Source organism: Acipenser ruthenus, chromosome 5 (genome assembly GCF_902713425.1).
Source record: "Acipenser ruthenus chromosome 5, fAciRut3.2 maternal haplotype, whole genome shotgun sequence".
NCBI classification, from domain to species: domain Eukaryota; kingdom Metazoa; phylum Chordata; class Actinopteri; order Acipenseriformes; family Acipenseridae; genus Acipenser; species Acipenser ruthenus.
The window spans coordinates 41,687,597-41,713,778 of NC_081193.1; the positions used below are offsets into that span (position 1 = coordinate 41,687,597).

Here is a 26,182-nt window from a genome sequence, read left to right on the forward strand (position 1 = left end):
AGTGCACTTCTCAGTTGTTGTTTTTATGTCATCAAACGTTGGGTAAATACTATGTGCTATTAGATAAAGTACAGTGTAGTATAAAGTTAATCTTTCGCACGGCCACCATTATTGAAATGTTAAGCCATACCAATAGTGTATATATTAGGGTAAGCTAGAAATTCACAGGCATCGAAGCCAAACCTTTTTCAGCTACAAAAAAAGTCAAACTTAAAAAATGTTGTCTAACTAAAATAGTAGTTTTTAACCGCTGTTACTGTACACAAACTCATGATACTTCCCGTTGCGATACCAATTATAACACTGACAGAAATACCATGACCAACCAACTTATGACACTACTAGTATTAATTAATATTTCCCGTTTAAAAAGTAATCTATTTCTCGCGCTGAAAAAAAGCAAAAGTAAAGGCGCTGCACACTGAAAGGCTGTCTGTCTGTCTGCCACTGAACTGGATGACGTATCATCCCTCTCCCATAATCCTATTGCAGTCATGATCTGACACATTTTGAAACCTGATGAAACGTTATTTTAGGGCCTGTAGACCATAACACCAGTTGTTCCTGCACCTATGACCGCAACTAAACTCTGTGCTCTACAAGCGCTTTTATCCTGCTGTGCACATGTTTCTTTTGTCAAAAAGTGAGGGGGCATGGCTTAGCATTGCAATACCAATTGTAACACTGACAGAAATACCACAGTGTTTTCAGTTTTTTGATTGTATTTGTGTTTTTTTAATTTGCATTTGTATTTTTTGATTTGTATTTGTGTTTATTATTTGTATTTTTTTTATTTGTATTTGTGTTTTTTTTTTTTTATTTGTGTTTTTTGATTTGTATAATGCTTTGCACTTCAGGGCCATGGTACAGAAAGGCTACAATGAAGGTAGGTATAGCTGGGAGTTTGCAATAACACTGTTAATGAGGTCTGGTTTATATTGTACAACAATTAACGTTGCCAATCTGACATCAAGATAATTGCACTCAGATTGTTATATTTGAGCTCCACCCATTTATTTTTAGGCAAAGTGTTACATACTTTATGGGCCATATAATTTACCGCCATATTAAAAAGTAAAAACAGACTGTTAATATGTTCTTTAAAAAAATATTGTATTGTATTTTTTTTCTGAAAATGTTATATAAATAATTAAACTGAAGATAAAATTGTTATGCATACACCAGACAGGGTGGAAGCTTTAAGGACAATCAGAGGTTGAAATGTAGTTCTGATGTTTTCTTGTGAATATGTCTGAGTATATATTAAGTACAGGTGTAGTGTTAGAAAGTGGTACATCGTCACAATGTGGTCCGTGTAATGTCAGAAAGTGGTACACTGTCACATTGAAGGTGGTACACTGTCAGATTTTGGTACAGGTGCAATCAATTGCAATCTGATGGGTGTTTTCCTACTGTCAAACAGAGGTACATTTACCATTAATTATACATTATTTTTTGCAAACTCAAACTGGAAACAGACAATCAATTTCTCTAAAAAAAAAAAAATTCACAACGAACAAGACAAAATGAGATGCCCACCGCAAAGATGCACAAGTAAAAAAAGGTACAAGACCCAATGTATTGCATATGATAAATATTAACATACTATTTTCTTAATGGTAGAAAAATATGATAAATTCAATTTAAAAAGATGTAAAAGACTGAAAACAGCATAACGTACCAGATTTGAATGGGCACTTCCCTGCTTTCTTACCAGTTGTTTAGGCATGCGCGAGCAAACGCAGTGCACCATGTACCACTTTTTACCACGTACCTGAAAATTAACACTATACTTGTATATCCGAGCACAATTTAAAAATATAGGTGAATTATGCTGGTTTTAATATGAGTGTAGATACTGGAAAGGCAAGGCAATGGAGAACTCCTGAGATCATTAGAATGCTTAACCTGTGTGGGACGGGGTGGGCAAAGTACAAAATATTGACTTTTATATTTGAAAAGAAAAAAAATGCAGAAAAAAACATGCACCCTAACTAAACAGACGTGATCATCTGTTTTCCGGGATTAAAAGATAATAACTGTATAAAAAAATATATTTACGGTGTTTTATATGTTTTCCCCCCTTCAGTCCGTTTAACAAATCATGAAAACGAGGCGGGGTCTGAACTAACACTTGATACTTTGCCTTTCGTGGCAACGCGAAGAGAATGTAATGTATTTTAATTTAAATACAGGGCAGGCTCAGCTGCCCTCCGCAGCTGTTGTACTTCTTAGCATAGCACAAACTTCAGCTGTCAGTTTGCTGTTAGCTGTGGAGCAGTCAAGGAAAGAAGGCAGGCAGGGCGGTCACTGATGAGCCTAGCTCCATCCGGGTCCCTCTTCCTCCGCCTTCTCGGTGACTGACTCGCCTGTTTGTGTAGTGACGTCACTGGGCGCAAGAATGGCGGCGTTGGTTGTTGATGGAAGGAGCCCACATAGCCTCAAACTTTATTCCTCCTATTAATAATTACAGAAAATAAAAAGACAACAAACTTTAACCCGCTACAGACAGAAAAACCATTCATAACTTTAGCCAGACACAAGTAGACTGTTGCACCAATCCCAGAAGCCGGGGCTCACTTTTAAAAGAAATTACCTATTTTTGTTTTATTTTTTTTTATTCAGTTTAAAAGTTTATTTGTTCCCAGATCGGCTGGTGTTGTGTTTCGGTGTTTATTTCCCCGTGCTCTGCTACTTTGATATTATTTTTATGTTATAATGGAAACTTTAACCCTAAGTGATGTGGAACAGAAATATTACTCGGATTTATTCGCCTACTGCGACACGGACAACACTAAGAAAGTGGCCTCCAACGGGAGGGTGCTGGAGCTCTTCCGGGCGGCCCAACTACCCAGCGAGTTGGTACTGCAGGTAAAACAAAATACATACATTAATATTTCTTATAGAAAATATCATGCACATCAGTGAAACTTTCTAAAACCTTGCTTGTTTATAACAAATAGAAATAAACGCAAGTGTATGTTCCTCATTCTTCTGTTCCATGTTGATGCTGAACTTGTAGCTTCTGTTTTCCCATCCTATTACATTGCGACTCTGGAGAGAAGGGAGCTACTCAATATGGGTAGATTTGTCACATATAGTAAAGGTACAGTAGCACTGATTTTGCGACTTTTTTATCCTGAAAACGTCTTTTTGGCTTTAGCATAAGGACAGTGTTTCAAAATAGACAAAATACAGTAGCATGTTTTTTTTATACAACTATAGGTGTGGCTTAAACACATTCTTTTTTTCTCACCTTGATGTATACGAATTGATTCAGGCAGATGGATAAATGTGTTTTCATACAACAGCACAGACGTATCACTGGTGTGGTTTAATCTGTTAGATTTCTGGTGTATTTTGTGTGTATCACTTTAATGTGTGTATCTCTCTACCAACGCGTCAGAGCATCAATAGTGTACGCAAATATCTTTGGTATACCAGATAGCATGCGCTATTTAAGCATTTGAAGATGAGTGACACAGAAGACATGCGTTTTACTAACAACAAGCTATGTCGTGATAGTCAGCCCTCCGTTGCATCAGACACACAGCAACACCCAGCAACAGCCGGAGAAAAATAAATTGATTCTGATTTATTGAAGCTAATTGTGAGTAAATTTTATTCAGTACATTGTATTGTCATTTTAATTATGTACATATTTTAAAAATGGACGAATGTTATAAACGCCCATGTATATACTTATTTAGAACAGTTTACCTACATTTATTCTCTTATAGTAGTTGCCAAATTTGGTCGTTTATACACTCAGTGTTGACCTAGGTTTGGAAGGGATGTGTCAATTCTGACTGATGACAAACGCATTCCGTTTGTTTTTTTGGAAATATTTGAGCATTCTATTGTGTTCAATTCTTGGTTCTTTTGTTTTTAAGCCTAGCCTATGTAAACATAATAGGTTCATCAGATGTGTTGTGTTTATAAACTAAAGTAAGCATACGAATGACAAATTGAAATAGCTGTTGTGTTGTTTTACTGTAGGACTAATGTGGGTTTTTTTTTTGAGGTTTTACATACCTTATCTATACCAGGGCCTAATGATTATAACTGTACAAGTAGTCCAGGTTGTGGTTCACTGGACATTCATTTGAAAAAAAAGTAAATAAATAAATAAATACATCAATAAATACAATACAATTTAAAAAACAAAAACCTGATGGGTATTCTGCTTTTCTTTCAAACATTTATTCATATTGGCTATAATGTGCAACATACCACGACTATACCCAGTTGTTTTTCATCTTGCAAAGTGATAGTGCTTTGGGTCAATATGTTTTATTGATTTTTTTTTTTCTAAAACAAAAGCACCTATTTTTTTGATAGAGTACAACCCAAACTGCTCTGGGAACATGAAAAAGGGTTGGATAAAGGTATTCTACCTCATTAGGTTTGATGCTGGTGGAATTTATGAATTTACTGTCTAACAATGTACTTCAACACATTTTTTAATCGATCCAAAACTAGACTGATGGAGCATTCTAATTGAAAATGTAAGTGAAGGACTGATGTCTGTGATTTTAAATGAGAAAACATAGAAGCCTGACTATTCTCCACAAGAACTCCTGATTTGAATTCATGGGACACTTTGCCCTGTGATATGTGTAAGTAAATACGTACAATGAATGTAACACGCGTCAATTTTAGGTATTTTTTTGCAGATAGTACCGAGCAGCTTCCTTTTTTTAATAGCAATAGAACCTATCCTACTGTCATGAAGTCGTCTGCTATAGATTTCAGTACGTAATATGGGGACCATGAGCCAATCAGTATGGTTGACATGCCAGTTTTGCCATTTTTCACCCTGGGGGCAAATTTTTTTTTGGGGGGAGGGGCAAATTTGGGAGCGTATCATTCATTGAACTAATTATTTTAGGTAATGAAAAGTATAGACAGAACTCTTCAGAATCGCTTGCTCTATGAAATACATGTGTAATGTGTAGAGAATCCCTCCCCAAAACAGTGGACATTTTAGTATATTAGGAGCTTTTTTTCCTGAATCGAGTGGCCAGCAATGCACCATAACAAAACAAAATCCTTTGCAACTGTACATTTCAAGAACTGTGACACTATAAAGTCTCTCAAATATAAATATTTAACATGTACGAGGAGGCAGTGTGGTTCAGTGGTTAAAGTCCAGGGCTTGTAACCAGAAGGTCACTGTTTCAAATCCCACCTCTGCCACTGACTGACTCACTGCGTGACCCTGAGCAAGTCACTTAACCTCCTTGTGCTCCATCCTGCAGATGAGATGTTAAATCAATGTCCTATTGTAAGTGACTATCCATATAATGCACAGTTCACAGCCTACCTCTGTAAAGCTCTTTGTGATGGTGGTCCACTATGAAAGGCGCTATATAAAAATAAAGATATTATTATTATTATTACATCCAGCTTTTCATCATTGTGATGCAGAGCACTCTCCATTGCCTGATGGAAGTTTCTATTATTTTTTTTTTTCAAAGCCAAGTTGTTTGTACAGGTTTTGTAACAGCGGTTTGCAAAATACAGTTGTGCAGATGCTGCAGACCGAACAACTAATTTGACCACTATCGTTATTAAACTCCAGCCATGAGTAAATCTTCAGCCAGTTTGCTATCTTTGTTAACTATCGCTTATTTGTGCTGTTGTATCACCAAGGCATCTAAGCCTCAAGTCTAATCTATGTATTAGTAAGTAGTGTGTGACCGAGTTTAATAAAAATACCCTGAATATTTATTTTTTGGCAAATTACCCTTTGTATTTTTTCATAATGAAAGTTTGTTTTTAAATTGGATTTTTTTATACCGTTTTATTTTTACAATGGAAACGTGACCTATATTTTATTTTTGTAACAATTAGTATGTGGATCACTCAGAAAACATAGATTTTTTAATTCAAATTTAATCAACGTAATAGGCTCTCTCTATTTCTTTTTTGTTTTATGAATGAGTATGAAATCGCCTTGGTGCCCTTGGGTTGGATTTATGTTTTGCCTTTTTGCCCCCTAGAACTTCCTTGGTGCCACTGAATCTTCACGCCCAACGAAGGCAACATTGCCTTGCCCTTCATGACCTTCATGCCCTGCTGTCTAATCTGAGTGTAATCTTATCTTAAAAAAGTAAATACATAAATAAATAAAAACACATTGTATAATACACAATGGTGTATTGTATTTTGACCTTTGATATTTTGGCTAGATGAAGCACTTGTAATGCTTTCAAAAAAAAAAAAATCGTATTCTAGTTGATATTTCAGTGCAAAAAACAAAATTGGGTTTACTGTACCTTTCCACTGTTAAATTTCTTTCATAATTCCTACGGTATGGATAACTTACGGGTAACAAATCCTATTCCCTAATCCCTTGCTCTAGAGACCTACATTTTGTAATCATGCAAATTGGCAAGTATGTAATTTATAGAGCAGTTAGTGTCTGTTTGTGAAGTCCAAAATGAGCAACAGAAAATCCAGAGTGATCAGTAGCCTAAATGTTGTTAGTTGTTTAATTTTTAAGCAGACGAGTAAGTGCTTAGAAATGAATTGCACAGAAAATAATATACCTTTTGAAGATCTTTAGAAAATGCTTTATTTATTTTAAATTCTGCAATAACATTTCAAGTGTTTGTCTTTCAGATTACAGAACTTTGTGGAGCAAAAAGACTGGGCTATTTTGGGCGTAGCCAGTTCTACATTGCATTAAAACTTGTAGCTGTAGCACAGTCTGGACTGCCGCTGCGGGTAGAAAGCCTAAACACAGGTGAGTGCCATTACCTTTGTTGTGCAAGGGATGAATGCAGTGTAACGTGAATTGTTCCATAATATATAGAAAAAACATTGATTTGGTTCTTACAGTAGGTGTTGAAATGTTGTAATCCATAATCCATTTTTGACCCATGTGCATGTTTTTTTGACAAACCTGCTGCAGTATACTCTCGTTGTACCACCACCTTCATTCTGAATAAAGACTTATGTAGCAAGACTGGTATGAATTGTTGCAAAAGAAAATAATGGCACATACTGTCTTATGCCTTGATATTCAAAATACTTTTATAACAATCATTATGATGGCGTTTTCACAGTTTTACTAGTTCTTTTCTCCTAATATGAAGAAATAATTTAATTGTTGTGTGTTTTTTTCTTCTTAACAGTGAAGGATCTCCCTCTGCCTAGACTTGTAGTGGCAAAAAATGAACAAGAATCTAGACACACAACAATGTACTCTTCAGATTCTGAAAACCAAGGCACATACTCGGGTGTCATTCCTCCACCTGGCAGAATACCGGTCAAGAAGGTCTCTGGAAGTCATGAAATGATTCAACCTCGTGCACCTACAGCAGAACTACAGGTAGTGGATAGATACATGTTGTGCTCTCTTAGTCCAGAAAATATTGACACACCAGTCATCAATAGGCTATTCTCTAACCCGAATAAAAAGCAAGTCCACCTGCCATTCCCTAAAAAATGCAGCAAGCCACCATTCTATTTCATTCGCTTGGTTACAGTCAAAAACATTAAAGCATATTGACAAAAAATATAATATTTCCCAGGATTACTTTGATGCTGTTTTCCCTCAGAGGCCCATATTGATTCACCCTGCTCTCTAATTATTTAAGTTGTATGTTGATACTTCTATCTCTCTACAGCCTGATTCCACATCTCCAGTTGTCTCCCCACATCAGTCTCCTCCAACCTCTCCCCACTCCTGGACAAAGCACAGACGGCATCCCAGTGGAGGAAATTCGGAAAGGCCGCCTGCAGCCACTGGGACAGTCTGGACACCCTTCAGAGAAGCACAATCAGGTATATGACAGATGAGCTTTATTGTTCTGCATATATGTAGAAAAAAAAGGCTGGTTTTGTGTTCTGCTGTAAGCCAGTGGCTCTAATGACTTCCATCGAAATTAGTTTATATGTATAGATTTTTAGAAATTAATATTTTTTGAGCTTTACTTTGTTTTAGATCATGTACATTTATAGAAAAAATATGAAAAAAACACCTTAATTTACTTAGTACATTTTGCTTTAAGTTATTTGATTTAATCACCATGCACTTATTGTGGTAACCCACCCCCACCAAAAAGCAATATACAAGGAGCTCAAAGCAGAATTTGGTGGCAAATATTGCATTATTTATTTTTGTTTTCAGTGTATGTTCCTTTTTTGTAGGAAAATCCTTTTCCCTGTGCATTTAGTCTTAACTGTACTGCCCTATAGCAAGATCCAAACAGTATACAGCATAGAAATTACAAATTACAGCAGTGATATTTTAGGACATTTCAACCATATCAAAAAGCTGTTGATTTTTATTTGGAAAAAACTAAAAAAACTAAAAAAAAAACACATCCTTAACCCTTTGCAGTCCATTTATTAAGTGCGTGTCAGGCGCGTCAGGTCCAATTTATTTTCACACGCGCAGTTAATTTTAGACGCACTGTTTAAAAGTATTTTTTTTCCACACTCAAACGGGTTTAAAAGGCCCTGCATATCAACAAAGCACTCACTAGGCATCTCCAGCCCCGCCCCACCCTTTCGTTCGCTATAGTTTTCACATATGCTAAGAAATAAATAATAATAATAATAATAGTCATACATACCGATCAATCATCTCCTGATCACTCGTTTTATCACCAAACGCCTCAATAATGCGATCCAAGTCATTATTTTATTACTATAACATCTGAAAAAAGCTCTGCAAATGTCCGTGATATTCTCTGAGCGCTGATGCAGTATCAGCCAGCTTGTTTCCTTATGGCCGCTGTTATCTGATGCCAGGAGCAAGTATGACAATGCATGAGATACGCCTTTTTTTTTTTTTTCGGCTTGTCTCGGCTCCTGTCGCTCCCACTCGGCCATTGAATTGTTTTCTCGGCTTTTTTCCGGAGAAAAAACGACTAGAAACCCGTTTTTTTATGTTGTCGGTCAGGTTCCGACATTGGACAGGATAGGAATAATTGCAATGTCGGACCAGGTCTGACATAGGACCGCAAAGGGTTAATATCGCTGATATATGTCACTTAAATTCAGGATATGTTCGAATAATGGCAGTGTGTTGTCTAATGTTTCATTTTCTGTTTGCTCTCCTCTGGAAGGACAAGTCACTGGTGATGGGATGTGGCCCACCCACTCTCCTCCTCCTCTTCAAGAAAGCTGGGTCAGTTTTACAGCTACTCCCCCTTCCAGCACACTTCCAACAATGCACCCTGCATCACTCCAGGTAGTGCAGCACATGGTTCAGCAGACTTATTAGCTTTTTTAAATAATGGCTAACAAGTCTTGAGCAGTTGCATTATCTGTAGTTTGGTCGTAGTTAGGTTTCCAAAACCAGTAGTGACAGTCTACATCGTTTGTTAACATTCGCCTATGTTTGTTTGGAAGTTAAGAATTTGCTTACATACTTAATATCACTGTACACTGAACTGACAGGTAGCTTTATTTTAGTAATATTACATCACTGGACATCTTAGTGGAGACATTTTAACTACCACTTCCTTATTAAAAAAAAAAAATAATAATAATAAATATGCAGTTGTAGTCAAAAGTTTACATACCCCAATGGAAATTTATAATTTCTAGAAATTTCTCAAACATAATTATATGAAAAATATTTTTTGTGGAAAGTTTTTTTTGCAAAACTCCAAAAAAGCTCATTCAAAACTATTCATACCCTTTGATGCTATGCTAGTATTGTCTACAAGGTGCTAGAAATTTCAATATGATAATGCAGAACCTAATTGAAATTGTAACTTTTTTTTTACTCATCCAGAAAAGCAACATTTGCTATAAAAGATTTTTCAGGGTTAAGGTTAGGATTATCTTTGGTTCAGATAAACAAGATGTGGAGTTCGGCTCGGATCAGATGATACAGACTGCAGTCTGATTGATTATGCTTTCCTGTTACGATACAATCCATATTTCTTAGACACCGAAAGAGCTTATAACTCGGGCACCGTTTTTTTTGTATTGAACATTTTAATGCTAAAGTGCTACTTTGGATGTTAATTTATTATTTCGTGTTGTGTTTTCATACTGGACAGGGCAGTTTCTTACTTGCAGAGATTACGTAGATTTCACGTGTTTATATATTTTTTAAATGGAGCAACTTTTATTCTAGTGTTTTTTAACTTGCATACAGATGCAAACAAAAGCATTTGGTCAGTTAAAAAAAGAGAAAAACCACAAAGAAAGTGATTTCTATAATTTCTAATTGTTTTATTGAAAGATATAAATAGACATCCAGCTTTATAATAAAACAATTAATGATTACATAACATGCATAAAATGAAAACTAATTTCATACTTTGACAAAAGTATTTGGGCAATCAACATATTTCGTATGAAACCCATTCGTTGCTAATTATTGACAATTGTCATGATTGAAAACCAACACCTGATGATAATTATAGAATAAATAGTCATCAAAATAAATTGGAAATTTGTGATTCAGAAAAGCAACAAAAAAATGGTTAAAACTAAATAGTACAGCAACAATCTCAAAATGGCAGTGATACAACTAAACAAAAAAGGAGATACTACCAGAAAAATAGCAGAAAGACTCTGTGTGGGCTATTATTGACAAACGGGAACAGGAACTACTGCAACTAGCTCCTGCAAAATCTGGAAGACGAATCATTCAAGCAGCCCGGCAAAATCCTCGAATTACTGCAAAATATTTGACACAAGAATTGAGAGAAGATGGTCAAGAAATTCACGAGCGAGCAATTCAGCGATATCTTAACAAGATGAATGTCCATGGGCGAAAACCAAGATGCAAACCTTTGTTTAACAATACACCAAAAGAAAGCGATTGTTTTCCATTGAATACTTGAAGAAGCCTGATGATTTCTTCAAACAAATTTATGGTTAGACAAATCTAAAATATAACTTTTTTCACTAACAAAGCAACAATATGTTTTGAGGAAGAGAGGAGAAGAATTTAAAGAAAAGTTCATCATGCCCAGTGTTAAACATAGTGGAGGTTGTGTGATGGTATGGGCTTGTTTTTCTTCTTCAGGCACTGGCGACCTTTGTATTGTAGAAGATCAATGAGTGCTGCAAAAGACTTTTTTGCACTCTCATTTATTACCCATTGCTGGAAGGCATATTGGACGGATGTTTGTATTCCAGCAGGATAATGACCCTAAGCATTCTGTGAAGTCTACAAAGGAATTTATGAAAAAAGGAAGATTTCAGATTGGCCATCTCAGTCCCCAGACTTGAATCCCATCGAGGGTGTGGATTGACTTGAAGGCTGCTGTTGTAAAAAGGAAAACTAAGTCGATTGCAATACTCAAAGCTGTATGTGTTGAAGAATGGGCAAAAATATCTCCGGAAAGATGCCTGGAACTGGTTTCAAAATGCAAAAGAAGACTGGAAGCTGTAAAGGAAACAAAGGGTGGGCACACAAAATACTAATGTAAGGGTGCCCAAATTTTGTCAAAGTATGAAATTAGGTTTTGCATGTTATTTTTAGTTTTATGCATGTTATGTAATAATGTTTTTTTTATTATTATTATTATAAAGTTGAATCTCTACTTTTAATTTATATCTTTCAATAGAACAATTAATTTGGGTTTTTTCTCATTTTTTTAAAATTCCCAAATACTTTTGTCTGTGATTGTATGTGTTTTTTCATGAAGTGCTTTTGCACTGCACACTAGCTTTAAAGTTTGTTTGTTTTGTGAAAATATTGGAAATGACAAAACAGTGGACATACTTTGAATTGTATTTCACTAGCCAATAAATATTTTAACTGCACTTCTTGATTCTTTATTGTGACTGCGCTCTACCTTTGAATTTTAAGCATGCCTAATTGTAAACGTAATCTACCTACCTAATGTTAAAAATACTCCCTCTGCAACCATGCCTGTAATTTCTCCTCTGCCCTAGTCAACCCCCCCCCCCCCCCCCCCCCCATACACACACTTTTGCCATAACAACAACTTTACGCCCCCTAGGCGTTGACTCGGCAGAATCCGGTGTGTGTATATAGATAGATAAGATATATTAGGGCTGTCAATTAATCACAGTTAACTTCTGTGATTAGTGCATACATTTTTGGGGAGATTAATTAACGCATGTTAATCGCACTCCTGTCTTGTCCCTCTTGGCATACCGTAATTCATTTCCCGCGGAACCATTTTAGTGCATGCCAGGATTGAATGAGTGTTGTCATCAACTTAGTCACGGAACCCCATTATGTAGCAAAGCACTCAAAGTTAAGGACTTGTGGGCTCCCGAGTGGCGCATCCAGTAAAAGCACTCGCTAGAGTGCAGGATGCGCTCTATAGCCTGGACGTCGTCGGTTCGAGTCCAGGCTATTCCACAGCCGACTGTGGACGGGAGCTTCGAGGGGGCGTCGCTCAATTGGCCGAGCGTCGCCCGGGGGGAGGGAGGGTTAGGTCGGCCAGGGTGTCCTCGGCTCACCGTGCACCAGCGACCCCTGTAGTCTGGCCGGGCGCCTGCGGGCTTGCCTGTAAGCTGCCCAGAGCTGCGTTGTCCTCCGACGCTGTGGCTCTGAGGCGGCTGCACGGTGAGTTCGCAGTGTGTAAAGAAGCGGGCGGTTGACGGCACACGCCTCGGAGGACAGCGTGTGTTCATCTTCGCCCCTCCCGAGTCAGCGCAGGGGTGGTAGCGGTGAGCTGAGCCTAAAAATAATTGGGCAGAAAATAATAATAAAAAAAAAAAAAACTGATTGGCAACGACTAAATTAAAAAAAAAAAAAAAAAAAAGTTAAGGACTTGTGAATGGGATGTTTATTTTTTAAACTTTCTCATGGTTCATTAGATAGAACGAGGGTTACTTGTATCTACTGTCAAAGTGAGTTCCAGTATCACAGAAGTGCATCTAGTCTGCTGTACCACCTGCGTGCTAAACATGCTTTCACTTCTCAAAATACACTACATTTCTGCTACATAAAACAACAAATGAAACCTGTCAGTTTCGACAGAGTACTCCTTTAGAAATTCAGGATTGCTGCAAACCCATGAATCAAGCTGAGTACGATACTATAAGTATAACCATTGCTGTTGGACTGCAGACCTGTTAACATTGTAGCTTTGTTTTATATCCATAACCACATTTATTTTAAATGATATTATTATGGAGGATAGAACCGTTGCTCTGTAAATGTGTTGTTTTATTTAGGCAATTTCAAGTTATTAATAAAAGATAATTTAAAATTTTATTATTTATTATTATTATTATTATTATTATTAATAAAACAGCAATGAAAAACATCAGTTTGAGTAAGTGAAATTGATAATTGTAAATGCAGTAAGGTGAGTAATAAACTGACTCCATTGTGATTTGGCAGTTGGTTCAAACAATTTAACAACAATGCTGGATTGTAAATAAATAAAAAACCTTAGAGAATCCAGAAATAGCAAAACAGGGTTTTTATACTGGGTTGTTTTTGGATGATGATGATGATTATTAATAATATCAGTAATAAAACAACCTTAAATGAGATGGATGCAGTAATTGTATCAATTAAATAAGTGATTAAAACCAAGATTAACAGGTTCATTTGATTAATAGATATTTTTGTAATTATATATCATGTATACACACACTGCTGTGCAAAAGTCTTAGACATGTTGCATTTTTCTACTCTGATGCATTATGAGCATCAACAATTTACTCAAATCCTCCACTACTGTTTTCAACTAGTATAACAACCTTGACTTGAGTAAAGAAGGAAAAACATTGAGTGAAATAGCTCGCATCACTCAATTTTCAAGGTTTGGTATCCGAAGCATAATCAGCAAGTACACAGAAACATCATCTGTAATTGGCAAACCCAGGACTGAAAGACCCAAAAAGCTGTCTAACAAGGATGAGCAATACTTGAAGATAATATCCTTAAGGAATAGAAAGAAGACAAGCATTGGATTGACAACAGAACTGGCAGAAGGCACATGTTTGTTTGATTGATTGTCCATCCAGCAGCAGTCCAAGGCACCTTTTGACCATTGTTCCATAGTCCAATTTCTGTGTTCTTGTGTATAGTTTAGCCTTTTAGTCGTGTTCCCCTTTCTTAACTGAGGTATTCTTATTGCAACACATCCTTTTAGTCCTGATTTCAAGAGTGACCTGCGTACTGTTCATTTGATGGACAACGACACCTGTGCCTTCTGCCAGTTCTGTTGTCAATTCAACGCTGGTCGTCTTTCTATTCGTTAAGGAATATTATCTGATGGCTTCAAATACTAGTGTTCTATAGTGTTTTTCAAAAAGAAAAACGAAGATACCATATTGTTTCAGGTAGGATGATTATATATATATGTGTGTGTGTGTATATATATATATATATATATATATATATATATATATATATATATATATATATATATATAAATTTATTTTTATTAAAACAAATATTTCTGTACAACTATTTAGGAGAGCACAACGGTACAAACTGTGGCCTCTGCTGCAACAGCAAATGAAATCCGAAGGCAATCTAGTAGTTACGATGATCCATGGAAGATCACTGATGAACAAAGACAGTATTATATTAACCAGTTTAAAACCATTCAGCCAGATTTAAATGGTTTCATTCCAGGTGAGTAAACATGCCTGCAAGAGAATTGTCATCTTTATACTTTTGTATGTATCAAGTGAACCAGTTATCCTGTGGAGTGGACGCTCTCCTCCTCGTTGTAAACAAAGCAAGCTTTCGCCCAGTGCCCGTCTGTATAGCTATGGCCGTGGTGCAGTAGCCTCAAACTGGCGCTGCTGCATTCTTTAACAGGCATGGGCTCCCCGGGCACGCCCCCCAGCCAGTCGGGACCTCCCGATCAGCTCAGCTCCAGGCAAGCCTTCCTGTTTACCACAGCAGCAGCGCAGCTGAACCAGCGACAGGGTCCTCCCTATCACAAAGCATCATTAGCTTCCTGAGGAATTCAAAGAGAAACTTACAATTTCAGTGTTTTGTTATTAGACTCGGGTCTAATCAGACCCCCATATTTTTCAACTTGCCAAGCAGTACCACAGTTCACAAAAAGGGAGAAAAACATGTGCGAGTAATCACAGCTGGAAATGTGAAGCAGCGCATAACTGTAATGCTTTGTGCGACAGCAGATGGCTGTAAACTGCTTCCATATGTCGTTTCTTATATGAGTAAATGCATTTTTATTTTATTTTTTATTTTTTTCTCAAGATGAGGGTGGGAAATTTGGGCAGTGTCTTCAATTCAAAGGAATACTGTATATACTTTTTCATGAGAGCTTTACATTTTTAATTTATACCTGTGGCTAGGGATGAATGTCACTGACATACTTGTTTGTATTTATTTATTTATTTATTTATTTATTTGTTCATCTCACCAGGATCTGCAGCAAAAGAATTCTTTACAAAATCAAAACTTCCTATTCTTGAGCTTTCTCACATTTGGTAAGTATGATTGGTTAAAATTATTACCTTATCTAGGTTTCAGTATATTCTGTTTAAAAAGTATACATGCTGCTGGTAAAATGAGTGGGTTCTCTTATGGCTATGAATATGCCTGTTGCTAAAAAGTATATAGCCAAATCTGTTTAGAACCACTACTCAATAGACTGCCAAATTTAGTTTAAGGGAGTTGATATGAGTTAGTCAACTTGCCAGCTTTCCTCTCGCAACTACTACTGCTAATATCCAAATAAGTTTTTAAGTTAGTAACATCAAATTTTCAGTGTTGCGGGCATCCTTCACTTTTACCTGCGGCCTAAGAAGGCCACCACGCTTTGAGATATTGCCTTCATACTCGGTACACAAGTGTATGCTGTGGTTTTCTAGTCTAAGTCTGATCGTGGGTTTCATACAAAAATATTGGGCGACGCTCGGCCAATTGTGCGCCGCTCCCGTCCACGGTCGGCTGTGGAATAGCCGTGCGATCCTGTCTGTATAATCCTCTATAAAAAGAAAAAGTATGAAATGGACTTACTACTTAATTTCATACATGATCATGCATGTCAAGTCTCAAGGTTTATCCGTGAAACTCACGGTTTTTCACAATGTTGAGAGTCTCATGGCCGTGCAATGGATTCTCACGTGCATGTTTGTTATTGTTTGCGAGGCTGCGAAACCCTTTATACATGATAGGGGGGGGTGGGGGTCATCATGAAGAGGTGTACGTTACCATTCTATATTCCTGTAGCTGCTACGCAAACTCCCCCCTTACTCCAAAGATAGAATTGCCTTGTTGTCTCAAACTGACAGTTTGTCTGCGCGAGCCTTCTATGTTTCTGTACACAACGCGTCATTACTCGGGCGAAGGAGAGACTGTCAGGTGGTCACTGCCTCGTTCACGCAGAAATTAACACAGAAATGAGAGATGGACATCAATGAGAATTTAATTATTAAAGTCGATATAAGAAAAAATAATGTTCTTTATGATGCCAGTGTCAGTGGTTATAAAGACAATAAAAAGAAAGATGCCATATGGTAAGAAATAACAGATCAATTGGAAATTGATGGTATGTCTATCTCTTTATTTCACCTTAATTTTAGTCAGTGACGGGGAGCACCACACACTGGTTTCGTATTTCTGTAAAATGACGCTTCTTTGTTTAAATAATGTTGACCAATAATAATAATCACATTCACACACTAACTGAAGATTTTATTTAAACTGAAAATCAATAAAAAAGTATATTAAACTAATTTTCTCAGTATTTACAAAGAAATATGTGTAGATGTATTCATTTACGTGTTAAACCAGATCACATATAAACATTCACTGTTAAATGTCATTTTTTTTACTGTGTGGTGTACCCAGACTATTTATTTGTTGTATTTTTTTTTCGTCTCCACAAAAGGAGCAAAAGCAGACAGTATTTTCTTTTCATGATTAGCTAAGGTTTTTTTTTTTTATGTACTCGTGCTGTATTCGTGTCGTTTGCTTAGCTCCAGCTGTGAATAGCCCTTAAGTCTAGGTCAGTGGCATAGCTGTCTGCCATAGATGTGTGAAAATCTTGGTCTGTCACCAACACACCCCCCAACCCCCTTAAAAAAAAAAAAAAAAAAAATCAAGTGGTCTAGAAAGGTGGTTAAAAAATAAAATAAAATAAAATAAAAAAATATTTATTTCTTAGCAGACGCCCTTATCCAGGGCGACTTACAATTGTTACAAGATCTCACATTATCTTTACATACAATTACATTCTTTTTTACACATTATTTTTACATACAATTACCCATTTATACAGTTGGGTTTTTACTGGAGCAGTCTAAGTAAAGTACCTTGCTCAGGGTTACAGCAGCAGTGTCCCCCACCTGGGATTTAACCCACGACCCTCCGGTCAAGAGTCCAGAGCCCTAACCACTACTCCACACTGCTGCCCTAAGTAGGTTGCAATTAAAGCTGAATTATATAGCTTAAGATAAATAGTTACTGTAAAAAACGTTGTGTAAGTTGATTTTCTAGGCATGTTTTGGGAGCCCTAAAAAGGGGACAGCGACTAATACAACAATAATATACCAATGGGATTACTACAGCCACGGTTATGGCTCACACAAACTTAACTATCGACAACCCGGTTATTTTTTTCAGTATCTACTGCATTCGGGTCATGTTGCTAAGTAGAAACACAAAACCACTGTTCTAATTAAAAAATTTTAATGAATTATCTCAATACCATTAGTCATTTTGAATGTTAAACACAAGCTTTCAGACTCTTGACTGACCTCCCCTTGACCCAGACGCTTGTACGCGGGGAAAAAATATAGTGGGGAAAAAAAAGTGGTTAAAGTTATCTATCTTCGGAATATGAACATGTCACATCTATACTGCTTCACTGTTAACAAAATAGCTGTTTTTCTTTATGAATTTCCTTATTCCCACCCTCCCGAGCCATTGATTTGTAAACATTCAGACTGAAACCGCCCCTGGAATCCGTAGCAAACAGCTAATGGTCAGAAAGATGAGTAAACTTATGAAGTTGTGCGTTCAGTGTAATTCCACTGCAATGAAATATTAAAATGCAGTTGTCTTTGAGACAGGATAAAGTAGTTTTGAAGGCAACGGGTGGTCACACCAAATATGGATTTGATTTAGATTTTTCTTCTGTTCACTCACTTTGCATTTAGTTAATTGATAAATATAATCTATTAACATGTCTATTTTTGAAAGCATTCTTACTTTACAGCATTTTTTCACACCTGCCTAAAACTTTTGCACAGTACTATATATATATATATATATATATATATATATATATATATATATATATATATATATATATATATATATTATACTGAGCATCAAAAGAAACTTATCACTTCTATTAGGATAAAATTCACTAAATGTGATTGAAAGAGCAGGTGCAGTGACTTTTTTTTTCTGCTGAATAACAATTGACATTTTACTGTCAAGTTATGGGGGGATGGGGGATACTGTGAAAGTTACAGGCTAGTAGCGTGTGTGGCACTGTTGGAAGCAATACAAGCAGTACATCTGTGACGCATGCTTTGCACCAGGTTTCGCATGTTGTCTTGTGGAATCCTGGCCCATTCCTCTTGTAGTGCCTGGATAAGCTTTCTTTGTTGCTTTTATTCAAGCCTGCAATTGAACAGCTGAAATCACTCCATATCCAGTGTCCAATCAACTGTCTCACTAATTAGGTGATTAAGTTCATATGCTTCTGTCATAGTCACTCAAGCATGTCATGGTCAAGGATGAATGCTTGGGTGATTAAAAAGAAACCTAAAACATTTTGTCAATGTCAATCATTTATATACCTTATTTTTTTCTAAACTAAATGTGTTTTAATAGTGATAAGTTTATTTCGATGCTCTGTGTGTGTGTGTGTGTATATATATATATATATATATATATATATATATATATATATATATATATATATATATATTTATATTTATATTGTAAAATATTGCAGTGGCTAATTTTGTATATTTGTATACCCATACACATAAACAGAAAATCACTGTATACACACAAAAAAATAACCGAAAGAGAAACAAAAAGGACTTTCCAGGATGAATGGGGAATTGAAGCCGATAAACTCCCCTTGTCTACAGCATGTACTCGCACAGTTTACTGAGTAATATGCCGAGTTACAGTAGCCAAATTAACACAAGAAAACAGCATTTACGCTAACATTTCAAGTACTATAAAATACTACAGTTAAAAACTGCAGTTATAATAATACAGGGTTAGAATCTAACAAAATTGTGGTACTAGTACCTTTTGAACCTTTAGTAAACGCTCCTACAGCTCGATCAGTCACCTGTTTGTGTGCTGAAAAACTGACACACCAGACAGGATGACAGGAAAAATTATCAGCAGTGTCACCTTGCCGACCACGAAGCTCTGTCTGAAGTTGGCACCGATGACACAAATAAAATGTTTATTTTATTGTTCATTACATGTTTTGCTATTTGTAAAAAATGCTGGCTGGTTTGTGGAGTTGAAGGTTGCAGCCTGTGAGTGGTTTAAATAACTATGAATTACTACCTACAATAATTAATGTACTCGCACGAACTGCACTAAAGTCCCAATTTAAAGACAGTACATTTCACTGTAGCCCTCGGGATGAAATTGTTAGCCAGGTGGCTAAATTTTTTTTTTAATTGGCAGTGGGAGAAAACCGCTTCAGCAAGTACAGTAGAATCTGCCAGAACTGAAGGACGCTGAATCTACCAGGTTGGATACTAATGAGAGCATAACAAATGCAAAAGAAACCAGGGAAACGCAGATTTTTTCAAGGAAGCTGGGGGGCTTTGTATCGATGGATTAGAATATCTGGTTTGTCAGAGCCGCCTGTGAATGTTTTGCCATTAGAATGGTACTATAGTACTGTATTGCTATAAGAAAAGAGTGTTTTAAAAATGTAATTTCAGCTTACAATCACTTAAAATATGATGACGATAATGTAAACAACACCAAGCTACAGACATCAAGTCACAAACTTTAAATGTGTTACTGTTGTTTATAGGTAAGAACTCAACTGTATTATGAATATATTGTGTTATGTTTTAAACAACATATTACGTTAAATAGTTTTAAAATGTTTGGTAAAACGTGGCCTATTTTTTGATCACGTTAGTACAACCGGCCCCTGCAACCCGGTATAAATCTCCAGATTTTTGTAAATGACTTTACACTTACTTCAAAGATGCAACGTTTCAGTAAAATCAGTCGCCCAATAAACTTTGTGTCCTGCGCAGAGGAAGAACACAAACGTAAACGTCATGGGGTTGGCATTACAGGGGAGATGAAGGGAGGTTTCAGTTCTGTTCCAAGTGACTGTTTTGTCACTTGGCTTTTAATCGCTTCATTTTGGTCTTCGTCGTTACCTGATGTTTGCATTTTTTTTTCTTTCTTGATGACATCAAGCAAAACTACTGCATCCGCTGTATAACACTTGAGCCCAATTATATTTTCAGGTACTAGTTGTACACAAAACAAGATTAACACTAGAAAATGAAGTTTGATTGTTGCTCCAAGTGTGTCGCTACTTTTGTCATTTGTCAGGAGAATGTCCTTAATGAATTAAAGGTCATGAGACTGTTATATGTTTTATTATTTGGATTGTATTGGCGTTGACAGAGAAGCATGCTTTGTTCCCCCATAATTATTTGTTTAATACAATTAACTATTATTTTGACAGCTCAAAATCATACCTTTGTTAAACCCATTATTACAAGTTTATATGACTTTGTCAGACTTTATCAACATTATTCACTTTACATTTTGGGGTTAAAATATTTACTTTTGAAGCTGTGCTCTGAATGTGTGATCAGATTAACTTCTAAATACTCAGAATGCCATAGGCTTCTAACATCCTTAACTAGTTTTGAAATCAGAGTCCTCCTAAATATAAAAATTATACACCCTGTTAAATCCAGGATACTTACCTTAAGTTCCATTACCAGTGCTGTCTGGAAAATAACTATTTCACTGCCGCATTGCTTTAAACTTGGGCCATATCATACAGACCACACACATTAACATATGGTCTTTATAGTTGGTATCTCTCTATAACGTCCTTTACAGCTGAACATTAAATGTTTGAGTGCCACATTTTCACATTTCTATTTTACTTCATGTTTACAAACCATTCAACCTGGTATGACGTGCCCTTTTGATTATACTCCATGGGATGCTTTTGTTTTTGTAAACTGGGTGCAAAGCAGAGGTATACTTAAAAATTAATTGTACTATACAGATCAGTAATACTCCATTCTTACATTAATCTCCAAAGCCACTAATACCTTAGGAAAAGCTCCTGCTTGTTTTGGCAGAAACTTAAAAAGTGGTGTTGACTTAAAACAACCTCTGACATTATATGGCTGTTATGTAAATTATTGATTTCACAGATGATTAAGACAAAACACTTTGATTGGCTTCACATTTGTATCATTGCTGTATTTTTATGTGGTTTGGTTCATGGTTGGATAAAGGAAGTGTTTGGCCAGGAGGAATACTTTTATGAAGTTTACTAACGTATACTGTATTATTAAGCTTAACTGTTATGGTAGAATGCCATGTGATTTGAGAAAATAGATTGGGTACTGTAAACAATTGTGCTGTAATTTACTTGTAACAAATACTGGTGGCCATGCTTATTTTAAGTAGCTTTGGTGCCACCGATTCAAGTAATATTAGCATGTTAAAACTAGGCTATACTTTCTAATGTCTATTGGTTTTTAAGATATTGCATTAATGTTTGTACTGTGTATTTCAGGGAGCTTTCAGACTTTGATAAAGATGGCGCATTAACACTAGACGAGTTCTGCGCTGCATTTCATCTTGTAGTAGCCAGAAAGAATGGTTATGACCTACCAGAAAAGCTGCCAGAAAGCCTCATGCCAAAACTTATCGATCTGGATGACTCTGCAGGTAAAAGCATATTTTAATGGTTTGTGTTAACAGAATAGTAATAAAAGCATACAGGATTCACTATACCATATAATGGGAAATTTTGGCTAGCATTAAGTTCGGCGGATTTGGCACCTTGGTGGATTGTTTTTCACTTAGAACGTTTACAAAGAAAAATGCCACACATTTTTGCATTTATACTTTTAATTTAAAAAACATTCAAATACATGTTTACTTAATGAAATCTGACTGCTAAAACACTATCCCATTTACAGTAACTTGCTATAGCACCTACAGATGTCACTGCAGCAACTTGGAGAACAACAAAGAAGGCCTTCCAAAAAATGTGTTACAATATCTTTTGTTCTTATATGGCCCTTAATTTTAAGGTACCGGTAATTGGAAAGAATTACTAACTGCAGTCAACTTTAACGATAGGCATTTGGGTAATTCTGTGTCAAATCAACCAAAAACCAGGAAAATCCTTGCCTCAGGATTTTGATTTAGCTTATATTTTGTGTAGTGGAAGATACAAGTCAGGTATGAAACCAGGCCAAATATTTAAGCTCAATGATAAAGATTTGCTGAGATACACAAAGGGGGGGAGGGTATTCATACTTGAAACGCATCTCATTCTGGAGTGATTTTGAGGATCTAAAAATGATGTTTAGAATGTCAGTAGCCCTATGAGTGTACAGATAGCCAGGTAGGTCTTCTGTAGAATTCATGCAAAATAAGTACCACCGCTTTAGTATTTCTGTGTTGCTGGGGGCCTTAAAATTGGAAAATTGTCAAATTCCCAAGTGATTTTTAAGTGCATGTTCCTTCTAAAGTAGAAGAGATATCACTTTCAAATTGCTTAGGGGTGCTCATAATTTAACTGAGTTTCTGTATGCAGCTCTGCTACTGTCTACCTGCTTTACTGTCTGATTTAATGAGCCTGATCATAAATTCCTAATTTTTTAAAATCCATTAATGGAAATGTCCAGTCTACTTTTAATGTTTTCAAACACATTGGCTTCATCACTGCCATTCTCATATCCACTTTGACACCTGACACATTCTTTCCCTTGCCTAGCACTTGTTTAATCTGTGCTGCATACCAAACTGTCAGAGGGCGGGATCACTCACTGTATGCAACCCTCTGATTGGTGGAGGTATTATTGGCAATCCAATCAAAACCACCAATAAAGCCAAAATAAATTTCCTGCCAAAATTTCCTGCCAAAATTTCCCATTATAGGGTATATAGTTATGGTGTTACAGGAAATTGCTAGACCGTGAAAAAAAATAGCTTTATTACACATGCGCACATTTCTGAAATTAAAGGTTGGCATTTTCTATTTGTGAACTTTAATGTCGGCGTATTTTTTTTTATTGGTACCATAAAATTGTAAAATATAGCAAACTGTTTTAAACTTAAAAAAAAAAAAATGTCAGAATCTAGTGCTTAATTTAGTGCTTAAGTAATCCAGCATATAATTTAACCAAATAGAATAGCACAGAATGGAATTTGATCGTGAACACACTCTGAATGTTAACCATGTATTTCATGGGAGGACAACAGATGTGTCATAAACTGGAAATTTCCATAGTGTTTGTATGTAAGGTAGAAGATTTACAATAAATCCTAGCCTTGAAATCGCTGCATTATTGTTATTGTTAATGATTAGTACGGCAGATTGTTGAGAAGCAACCCATTTCTGTATGCTATTTGGTTAAGCATTGAAAATGAATTAACAAAGCATGTTCCATGAATAACAAATGTATTTTCCTCTTGACTTTTAGAAGTTGTTGACCAGACTGCTGAAGTGGGCTATTCAAGCTCCCCAGTAGAAGCGCCTCCCAGTAAATCGCCGTCCATGCCGTCATTAAATCAGACGTGGCCTGAGCTAAACCAGAGCAATGAGGTTTGAGATTTTAGTTTGTTGTTTGTTTTGATGTATTATTTAGTCTATCACAAAAAGTAACACACTGTTTGCAAAGACATCTCGCATAGAATAGGTCCATTTAAAACTACAATCACCTCCATTCTGTAAAGCCCAACAAAGACTTTCACCATTGTTGTGGTTCAATATACTTAGTTACAGGGCTTTCCAGAATTATTGTTTATTTCCTATACTGTATTACTTTTGGATTTATGCATTATTTTATTTCTAGTTATCAAAGCGAAAAGTAGAGGCTAAGTGGGAAAAGATTATTAAAAGGAAGCTACAATGACAAAATAGAAGACCAAATTACTGTATTATTATTTCCAGCATGTTTGCACTAGAAACCAATAAATATGATAAGTGCCTGGATGCATGGCTGCTACTCCATGTACTAATATTTCATGCCTTTTTCAGTTTCAAAAATGAAATTAAGTTATATTGTTAAGCATATAAAAATGTGTACAGGGTTGTGGTGCATATTCCCTGAATATGATATTAATACCTGAACATGTATTAGAAATGTAACTGGACTAATTAAGGGCAAACTGCTGTGTCTTGAGAAAAAGGGCACCTTCCCTGCAGACATACTTAACTGTGACCACTGAACTAGGTGACCGGACCTAGGTGGCGTCTGGACTGGATTAGGCTGAAAGGACAGTTGAATTATGTACAGATAATTCAGAACTGCAACAACAAGCGTTTTGATGTAAGTAAGTAAAAATGACATTAACACATCAAAGGACTGTGACTTTTAAAGAGGCAGGATACACAAATGACCTAATGAAAGTGGCTACTTAGCAGAGTGAAAAGACTATAAATATCCAAGCAAAACTAAACATTTTGCACTCCATTTTGCTGTCACATTGGTAAACGAAGCTGCGACTCCGGGACTCTGCCTGACAACAAGACCCAAGAAGAGAAAGCAAGCTGCAAGGGAGTTTAAGACCAAATGTGATGAGATTGAGGCCCAGCTGGAGGACTGCTGTAAAACAGAGACCGTTATCAGACAAACAAGTCTGGGTCAGCTGTATTGCTAAGCCACAGTATCCAAAAAAAACCTGCCCTGCTACCTACGTAGCTAAAGATTCGGTGAAGAGGACAGAGTGGGCAGGCGCTGTTGTGGATCCTGTTTGAGGATTGAAGACTTTGTTGCAGCTGTTTGTTGATCCTAATCAGGGATTGAATTTCTGATTTCTATCGGGATTGAAAACTTCATTGCTGAGAGGAGAGCTTTTTTACTGGACACTTCAACAGGTTGGGTTTCCAGACTAGCCAACCAAAAGTCTAAGCTTCAAGGAACCGTTGAGTATAACTCCAGTTGCATTTTCCCTTTATGAAATTAAATTGATTAATTGTAACACATTCACATAGAATTTAACTATTAATTATTTAGTTTGCACACTGCGTGTGAAATAACTTAGTGAAACTTGATGAAGTAACTAAGTAATCTACCTCATATTGTTGTATGAAGAAATTATTTTAAAAGTAAACTTCCTATATCCTTAATCTATATACCATTAATAAGCTTAATGTGATATATTCTAGGATTGCCTGCATCATTTCAGTTTAGGCTGTGTGTGTGTTAAAGTTTCATATTTCACTGGCCCTTCTAGTTGTTTGAGTTCAGAGTTAGTGCTTGGACTGTTTTGTGCTTAGAACTAAGAGATTTACTTTCTGACTTTTCTGATTTGTGTTTAAATATTTGTTACTTAATAAAATACTACTATTGATTAAACATTCCTTGTGTCTAGTGTGTATGTGTGTTCCTAGTAAATCCTCGCTCTTGTAACACGTCAATTAAATATTTGTTTGAGGAACTAATCAACCCAGATAAACTCTAAATGATCAATTATAGAATTGTTCTTACAGGGTATCGGGAATGCCATGTTTTCCATGTTCCTACTCTTTGTTAATGTCACAATGTTATGCACGTATTAGGTTTTAAAATAAGCCTTCATTCTGACAAGTTTTAATTGTCATTCTGAAATAACACAAGCAGGTTCTTCTCGTCTGCTTCAGATGTATTTGTTTTTGTGATGGTTTGTAAGTCAGTAAGTGTTACTTTTCTCTAACTTATCAAGCAATATAAGTTTAAAAAATGTTCACCTGTTTCTTATCAGCTGCTGATATAAGTGTAATTGAAGATATAAGAGTACTAAAAGTTCTCTTGCAGGAGCTCATACAATTTGTGTGATTGGGATGATACTTGCATCTTAAAATTGCATAGGTGTCTACCCAGCTGTTGCTGTTATGTAATGTATCATGTAGGTTTTATATTCTCTGAATTTGTTTTTTATTTTTAAACAAGAAGATGCTCATTTTATTACTAACAAGGTTCCGCCATAAACTCTTTTCCTCCACTTTACTAATCGTACATTTTGAAAACTGCATTTTTGTTCATGTTTGTGTTTTTTTTTTTTTTTTTTTGTACTGGATCT

The 26,182-nt window shown here is 36.1% G+C and overlaps 1 protein-coding gene across 8 annotated transcripts in view; it reads left to right on the forward strand.

Moving 5' to 3' along the window:
• The first annotated feature begins 2,183 nt into the window (after positions 1–2,183).
• The window catches only part of LOC117402913 (ralBP1-associated Eps domain-containing protein 1-like), a 37,560-nt gene continuing 13,561 nt past the window's right edge, over positions 2,184–26,182 (forward strand). The window contains exons 1-10 of one of the 8 annotated variants that reach the window (XM_034004553.3): positions 2,774–2,871; positions 6,006–6,115; positions 6,628–6,751; positions 7,143–7,339; positions 7,638–7,794; positions 9,084–9,208; positions 14,392–14,554; positions 15,321–15,384; positions 21,681–21,835; positions 23,602–23,723. In XM_034004553.3, coding sequence (XP_033860444.2) covers positions 7,208–7,339; positions 7,638–7,794; positions 9,084–9,208; positions 14,392–14,554; positions 15,321–15,384; positions 21,681–21,835; positions 23,602–23,723 — 918 coding nt within the window. In that variant the 5' untranslated portion in view covers positions 2,774–2,871; positions 6,006–6,115; positions 6,628–6,751; positions 7,143–7,207. Of the gene's footprint in view, positions 2,872–3,419; positions 3,611–6,005; positions 6,116–6,627; positions 6,752–7,142; positions 7,340–7,637; positions 7,795–9,083; positions 9,209–14,391; positions 14,555–15,320; positions 15,385–21,680; positions 21,836–23,601; positions 23,724–26,182 lie in introns of those variants that run through there. The other 7 variants (XM_034004549.3, XM_059024198.1, XM_034004552.3 and 4 more) reach the window with 7 other exon arrangements.